Source organism: Aulonocara stuartgranti (genome assembly GCF_965226115.1).
Source record: "Aulonocara stuartgranti genome assembly, chromosome: 12".
NCBI lineage: Eukaryota > Metazoa > Chordata > Actinopteri > Cichliformes > Cichlidae > Aulonocara > Aulonocara stuartgranti.
In genome coordinates, this window is record NC_138948.1 from 16,861,137 (window position 1) to 16,869,793 (window position 8,657).

General features: G+C 40.6%; 1 protein-coding gene across 1 annotated transcript; it reads right to left on the reverse strand.

Moving 5' to 3' along the window:
* Nucleotides 1–863: 863 nt before the first annotated feature.
* Nucleotides 864–8,003, reverse strand: qng1 (Q-nucleotide N-glycosylase 1). Its single transcript, XM_082554411.1, has 7 exons — nt 7,906–8,003; nt 6,916–7,109; nt 5,340–5,487; nt 4,509–4,621; nt 3,924–4,067; nt 3,094–3,289; nt 864–3,014 (listed from the first exon to the last, which is right to left on the reverse strand). The coding sequence occupies exons 2-7, from the start codon at nt 7,099–7,101 to the stop codon at nt 2,785–2,787; spliced, it is 1,017 nt and encodes a 338-aa protein (XP_082410537.1). The 5' UTR covers nt 7,102–7,109; nt 7,906–8,003; the 3' UTR covers nt 864–2,784.
* Nucleotides 8,004–8,657: the final 654 nt, after the last annotated feature.

Here is an 8,657-nt window from a genome sequence, read left to right on the forward strand (position 1 = left end):
TGTTTACAAGAGGGGAACGAGCACACTCGTTTCCTAAGGAAGCTGAGATCCTTCAATGTGTGCAGCAAAATGTTGGAGCTTTTCCTACAGTTTGTTGTGCTCAGCGCAGCTTACCTCACTGTGGTCTGCTGGAGGAGCAGCATCGGAGTTGGTGACACCAACAGACTGCATAAACTGATCAGGACGGCAGGCTCTGTGATTGGCTGCAAGTTGGACACTATTCTAGCTGTGGTGGAGAGGAGATCACTGCACAAACTGTGCGATGGGTCATGGGTAATCCTGACCACCTTCTGCATCACTTACTGGACAACAGCAGAGCACCCCATCTAACAAACTCAGCTGGCACGAAGAAAATACATGAAATCTATTATACCACACGCTGTCATCCTAATAATACAGTATACCTTTCAGGCAGACTGCATCTGCTAGATAATTTATTATTATTTCAAATTTTAGCTTAAGCCTCTCAATATTCAGCTTAACACAATATCTGTACTCCTTCATTATGCAGACTGCAGAAATCTCTCATCTGAGGAAGGTTTCCATCTTTCATCACATTTTTGCTATATTCAGTGCAGGCTGTCACTTTTTTCTGTTCCCTTTTCAAAGAGGAGCAGAAAGCAAGATGTCTCTATATAACTTGTATTAAATAATATTTCACTGAAAAGAGAAATGACCAAAGGCTTTATGGTAACCCAAGAAAAAAAAGAGAGAAGTAAAAAGAGCTGCATGTTAACATCGGGCTTATCCATTTGCACTCATGAAATGCATAATACTGACTACACTGAATTTAAAAAACACTCTGATTACACTCCTTTTAAAAAAGAAAGACAGTATCAAAAACCAAAGTATTCTAATCCTCCTCCAGTTTGATGAATATCATTTATTGTTAGACTGTTATATACTTGCAGAGCATACGCAGATTGGCATAATATGATCATTTTCTCCACATCGAGAGGTTTGTGAGAAAATATGACCGACATATTTGAGACCGGAAATGAACAGCAGTGCCCACTCAGAAAGACACGCTGCATTAACACTTCACAGCTGTTTCCACTGCAGCCAAAGAGAAGTCTGTTTGTATGTACAGTGGGGCAAAAAAGTATTTAGTCAGCCACCGATTGTGCAAGTTCCCCCACTTAAAATGATGACAGAGGTCAGTAATTTGCACCAGAGGTACACTTCAACTGTGAGAGACAGAATGTGGAAAAAAAATCCATGAATCCACATGGTAGGATTTGTAAAGAATTTATTCGTAAATCAGGGTGGAAAATAAGTATTTGGTCACCTCAAACAAGGAAGATCTCTGGCTCTCACAGACCTGTAACGTCTTCTGTAAGAAGCGTTTCTGTCCCCCACTCGTTACCTGTATGAATGGCACCTGTTTGAACTCATCATCTGTATAAAAGACACCTGTCCACAGCCTCAAACAGTCAGACTCCAAACTCCGCCATGGCCAAGACCAAAGAGCTTTCGAAGGACACCAGGAAAAGTATTGTAGACCTGCACCAGACTGGGAAGAGTGAATCTACAATAGGCAAGCAGCTTGGTGTGAAAAAATCAACTGTGGGAGCAATCATCAGAAAATGGAAGACATACAAGACCACTGATAATCTCCCTCGATCTGGGGCTCCACGCAAGATCTCATCCCGTGGGGTCAAAATGATCATGAGAACGGTGAGCAAAGATCCCAGAACCACACGGGGGGACCTGGTGAATGACCTGCAGAGAGCTGGGACCAAAGTAACAAAGGTCACCATCAGTAACACACTACAACGGCAGGGAATCAAATCCCGCAGTGCCAGACGTGTTCCGCTGCTGAAGCCAGTGCATGTCCAGGCCCGTCTGAAGTTTGCCAGAGAGCACATGGATGATACAGCAGAGGATTGGGAGAATGTCATGTGGTCAGATGAAACCAAAGTAGAACTTTTTGGTATAAACTCAACTCGTCGTGTTTGGAGAAAGAAGAATCCTGAGTTACATCCCAAGAACACCATACCTACTGTGAAGCATGGGGGTGGAAACATCATGCTATGGGGCTGTTTTTCTGCCAAGGGGACAGGACGACTGATCCGTGTTAAGGACAGAATGAATGGGGCCATGTATCGTGAGATTTTGAGCCAAAACCTCCTTCCATCAGTGAGAACTTTGAAGATGAAACGAGGCTGGGTCTTCCAACATGACAATGATCCAAAACACACCGCCCGGGCAACAAAGGAGTGGCTCCGTAAGAAGCATTTGAAAGTCCTGGAGTGGCCTAGCCAGTCTCCAGACCTCAACCCCATAGAAAATCTGTGGCGGGAGTTGAAAGTCCGTGTTGCTCGGCGACAGCCCCAAAACATCACTGCTCTCGAGAAGATCTGCATGGAGGAATGGGCCAAAATACCAGCTACTGTGTGTGCAAACCTGGTAAAGACCTATAGTAAACGTTTGACCTCTGTTATTGCCAACAAAGGTTATGTTACAAAGTATTGAGTTGTATTTTTGTTATTGACCAAATACTTATTTTCCACCCTGATTTACGAATAAATTCTTTACAAATCCTACCATGTGGATTCATGGATTTTTTTTTTCACATTCTGTCTCTCACAGTTGAAGTGTACCTCTGGTGCAAATTACTGACCTCTGTCATCATTTTAGGTGGGGGAACTTGCACAATCGGTGGCTGACTAAATACTTTTTTGCCCCACTGTATACCTGGCACAGTGATGTGCTTGGCTTCAGCCCAGCGAGCGGCAGACTGAGAAGTGCAGCCTCCTGTATGTACGGCTGCCAGCCAGCTCATCAATAGTAAATACAGCGTGTGTGGTGTATGGGAATGTGGGCCATCTCTTTGTGGTGCTGCTTGGCGTAAGGCCACAGGTAAAAGTCGATGATAACCGAGTTCACACTGCAGGGTTGTCCATCTCTCTCCTGCACCAGCTTGTGGAGACGGTCTTTGATCAGCTCCACGCACCAAATGGAACAACCTCGGATCTCTACTTCTCTCCGGTCTCCTGAAGACAGAAGCTCACCTGAAAGCAATTATATCTCGTGATTTGAAATATTATCTTCAGCAAGAGAAACAAGTGCATAGACACACTACTGTCTCACCGTTCTTCAACGCCTGCATCAGCGTATCAGAGTATCGTAGAGCTCCTAAGTAGACAAGCGCCTGAGGAACCCTGTAGTCAGCAAACATGGTGAGCCAATCCATGTTAATGATGTCACCCTGTCCTCTGGCCGCCATGAGGCCCCAGTAATCTGCCACAAGAATCTGGGCTCGCTTGTAGAATGAAATCCTTTTACCCTTACGCAACCAAGAAAGTGACAAAATATCAACATCGTATTTGTCCTTAGGCCACAAATATTTATAATTTGGCAGGTGTTCTTACACAAATATAAAATTAAAGAAATAACGTCAAAGAGTATAATGCTCTCCTCTGACTGTGTAATAAACTGACAGCATCAGTGTTGCTGCACTGTATTTGACCAGGAGGTGGAACTCTCACATCACAATTTATTTTAAATTCTCCAAATGCATATATTTGATCACATATATTTCATATATGCATTTAATATGTATTATGCATTGTGCATAATCTATAAAGCAATATACAGGCTGTATCATTAGGCTGAAAACTCAAAGTATCTGCACAGTTATGTATTTATGCTCCGTACTAATAAAAAGATCAGTTTTCCAAATATTTGGGGAAATTACAGTTTTATGCTTGCTCACTGTGACCTATTCAACCATAAGTGATTGTATTAGTATCTAAAAACCTGTAAATAAGTTAATCATTCCAACCCTTTCCTCTTGTACCAACTTGACATTTCTGAAAAGCCAAACTAGTGCAGCAAATAGAGGGCGTCTCTTTTATTTTTTGCACATTCCCAATTAGAAGAGGTTCCTAATTTGTACAATGATCCTGCTAAACTCTCACCTCATATGTAGCCTCATCCCTGTACGAGGGGATCTTCTGCACAACGAGCTCCACCATCTTCTGGGCGTCGTTTCCGGCTTGGCTGATAAAACTGCGGAAGCTTCCACCATGTTCCAGCAGCACACGGCCGCCTTCTGTCAGCACCTTGTTAAAAAGATTCAGCAGGTGGCTTCTTTAAATGTAACAGGCAGAAAGCGCCACAATTTAAATTTGTGTTTATAAATGTAACAAAACTAACAGACTCAATAATTAATTGAACCATAAAATCACTTTTCTTGCTTAATATCAAAATAAAATTTGACATTTCATACAAAGAAAGGCAGAAAAATGTGCCAAATATGAATATATGTACCATGATGTTGAATAGAGGAATGTAAAACCTTGTTTATTTCTAAAAGAAAAAGTCACTGTTGCTTTAAAAAGCACTCCTTTCATTTTGTAAATGCTGAGACTGCCCTGACTGAAAAGACAGCTTTTAGATTTAAAGAAAGTAAAAAAGCAAAGTAAAATCAAAACTGAAGCATTACTGAAATCCATATATTGACCAATTGAATCATTATTTGAATATCGTATTAATATCAGAACCTGGTGACGCTCCCGCAGCATCGGCATGGGTGTTTCATTGTCTGACCGAAGGACACGTCCCAACTCCTCCACGTTCATCTGAGAGAAATACTTTGGATCAGTAATAGGTACACCTGTGGAGTGTGGAGAAGAGAAGGTGCTAGGTGGATTAATCTTAAAACAGGAGCTACCCTCTGTGTGCAATAATAAGAATATAACTTGACAGTGGCCATTGCTCACAATAGACTCAAAATACATAATTTGCTCTGATCTCACGCTGTCAACCCCCCACCCCGAGATTCACACTGGAGCCAAACTACCTGTGCTTTTCTGAGAAAATCTCTTGTAATTATAAAGGCCATGGCGACCACACACTGAGAGCTATTCCATATGAGACATAATTGATTCATATCCGGAGTCATTCATGCTAATTATAAATGATGCACAGGCACATGCAGAGCTACAAGCAATTTCCCAGCAGTCGTAGTTCAAATAAAGGACACAAACACGATAATGGGTAATAACAAAACTGCACAGAATAGAGGGACAATCAAAATATACATTTTGTTCTCCAGAGACTAGGATTAAAACACCTAAAATTATGTATGAAGTAAAGGTAAGAGCATGGTTGTAACTTTGCTGCAAACAGTCACAGCGGCAAACAATTTATAAATCTGACATTTCCATCCTTCATGTTTATGCTCATCAAGGATTGTTACATTTCTGGCTTTCTATGTATAATGCTGAAGAGTCTTTACCTTAAAATAGAAAGTGCTGTGAGTTGCCTACTGCTATTTTCTATAAGTCTGTATAATATAGTAACTAAGTGGATGTACAGGTATGTACTCTTACCTTCTTCCATGGCTCTGGTGATGGCAGCACACAGGGTCATGTAGCCTGTGTATGTGGTGCCTTTATAAGTCACCTCACATTGCTGGGTTTCTTCCTCTGGCCAAAAGGAAAAGTTCATGGTGTCTACTACAAATACCCAGTTCAATGCCTGCAGTGGTAAATTGCACAAATTATTAAGAAAGTATACAAAAAAAAGGAAAGAAAAGTGAATATACTGTAACACACTGTCCAAAAGAGACAGGGTTTCTCCACTGAGGTTTTAAAAATTTGTATTAAATTAGTGTTTTAGTCAATATTTTAAAAACCTGTACCCATACAAAATACAATCAAAGACCACTGCAGCTACTGTCTTTTTGATTAATTCTGGATGTCAGTAGATACAATCATTTCATAAATCCTTCATTGTGTCCAGACAACAGTTGAAAACCTTAATACTTTATATTTATGGTAATATAAAACAGAGTAAAGCAACACATATTCACAATCTCACCACCTGATTAGCTGCAACTATTAAATAAACCCCCCTTAAAACCTTTTTTCTTTTCTTTTTTAAATTTCACAATAATAACCACTAAGTTATTATGGCTAGGTACAAGGACCGGACTTAAATGAAGTGAAAAAGCAGCCAATGCCCAAAGACAGCTTAAAAGGGAATGTCTCAAGAGCACTTCAAAAATTATAAGAAAATATGGCTCCCTGGAAGCAAAATATAAAGAAATGAGGGGTGACTCAAGACTTCGGCATAGCACTATAGTCAGGGCTGCACATAAGTGGTCCGCAGGTGCGCATTCGCCTTCAAAATAAAAAAAACGCGCACCAGATAAGAAGTTGCAACGCGCGTTTGCGTACATAAGATTTTCTGGAGGAGGACAGACGTTTGTTTAGAACTCTTAAAAATGTCGAAGAAGCTCCTTTAAGCAATTACTTTGGTTTTCCTCCACCTCCAACGAAATGTCAGAAGGAGTCCGAACCGCAAAAGAAGCACGTATTCTCGGAAAAGTGGTTGCAGGAGGTGAGCTGGCTTCAAACAAATGATGAACACACAGAGATGTGGTGCAGAATATGCCGTGAAAATCCCACTCTAGCGGAAAAAAACAGTGCCTTTTATATGGACGCAAACGTGCATTGCAACTTCTTATCTGGTGCGCGTCTTTTATTTTGACAGTGAATGCGCACCTGCGGACCACTTATGTGCACCCCTGACTATAGCAGATATAATGCTTGGTCTAACTTATATATAGGTATAACCAAGGGAAAAACTAGGGAACACACGGAGGTCGACATCTGGAGGGAAAACTGATGAACCGCCAAAGACAGAGACAGTAGATAGGGATATTCAGGACTGATAGAAAACCAGAAACTGGTGGAAAAAAAATGATGAAAATGATGGAAGAAAATCTTCTGAAAGGTTTTCAGAAGGACTGAAGAACTATTGCTTAAAACCATTTTAAAACATTGCAAGAAACTCTGGCTCCTTGGAAGCAAAACATAAAGAAATGAAGGATGGCTCAGCACTTTTGCACAATACTGTATACTATGAAGAATCTTTTCATAGCCTGGGTACTAGTACACTCCCCTGGTCAGATGTGGGTGCTGGGGCCAATGGATTTGCTTTCTTCCAGCCACTGGCTGTCAGCTCGTCACTGTGTTGGAGACCGTAAAGCATCTCCGCCACCTTCTGCACTCCTTCATCCTCGACAAACACATCCCGACTCTGCTCTGCTATGAACTGGCCAGACTCTCCTGGTAACAGAGGCTCCATGATGGAGACTGTAAGGAGCAGAAATTAAAACAAGCATGCATAGTATGAATGCACTCCTCTGTGGAAATAAGAAGAGTCCACGAATGTAAGTGTGGGGATAAACACAACTATCTTTAATATATGCAAAGACTAGAGCTGATGAAACATGTATGGATTGAGTAAGTCCTTTACAAACTAAAGATTCATTATTTGAAATAATAAAAATAATGACCAAAAAATGGATGCAGATTATAAAAAAAGAACAAAAATCGTCTAATAACATTCTCCACAATGAAGTGCTTTGGGCCAACATTTAAAAGAAACGTGGATTTATTTTGAAGGTTCAGGTATTCATCCTGTGTAAGCACTTCAAACATAAAAGCGACGCATGTCTGACCGACGTCACTCCTATTCCTTTTCCCTAAAAGAAGACAATTACACCCCTCCAGGAGTTCTCAAGTATCTGATGACTGTGCGTTAATGTTCGCAGTGACGCACAGCTCCGGTTGCCTGCTGAATGAACCCCATTTTCTACTCCTCTCCTCAGTGAACATGATTTGCCTCTCACTTATATGTTTCATTCATTTTTAAGGCTTAATTATTTGTTATGCAGGCCAATTTTACGCCATCGCGTTTATTTGAGAAACCTGTAGGTGCAAAGTGCAACTACCGGAGCACGCACGCGGTCTCTGGAGTTTCACGACCATTAAGGACATTTCTGAGCGTATACAGTCATCGTCATTAAATAATAAAAACTGTGTTCTAATATAAACGCAGTGGGCAGCAGTACTTTTTTTTATTCCTGTGCAAGCTATTGCTACTCACCGACGAAAGCACGACACCCGCGCTCTACTGTTCCCACTACCTGGTTTCCAGCTATTGACCAATCAGAGCCTCGCTTGTGGCCTTAGCTGGTTAGTGAACCAATCACAAGAAGCTAAGAGAGGAAACAACAAAGCAACGTCCGTTCCAACTGCCTGCTGGTGTAAAAATGTCTCAAATATGGTGGCATAAATCTCATGGTTTGAGGGGATTTGAGGTAAATGACTGTAATAACACCACATGAGGACGATCTGGTGAGCCAATAAGAATTAACTTCTCTATTTGTTTTTTAAGAAAAGGAAAGAAAAAAATATAAATCAATAGATTTATTTCTGCTGGCTGAGTATGATCAACACAAAATTATTAAGTAAAAATTTTAATAACAAAACAATCTGAGTAATTATTCAGTCAAACTTTCATACATTTACTCCGAGAGTCTATTGTGAGTGTATTTTGCTTTTCTTGAACTCACCGGAAAATATTTGAATTTATTTTCTTTTTATTTATTTATTTTTAGGGGGGGACTCATATTAAAGAAAGTGAAATAAATTCCACTCTCTTTCAGTTCTAAGGTTTTACACGTCTGAATATAAAATGAGGTAAATACAGCCTCAGATGAACAACAACACATGCCATATTACATCGTGGTGTTATCTAACGGAAACTAACCCAAAATGTAGTCAGTGTGTGAAAAACTAAGCACACTCTTACTGCTTCTGTATGAAAAATGAAGTTGTGGCCAGGTGATGGTGAGC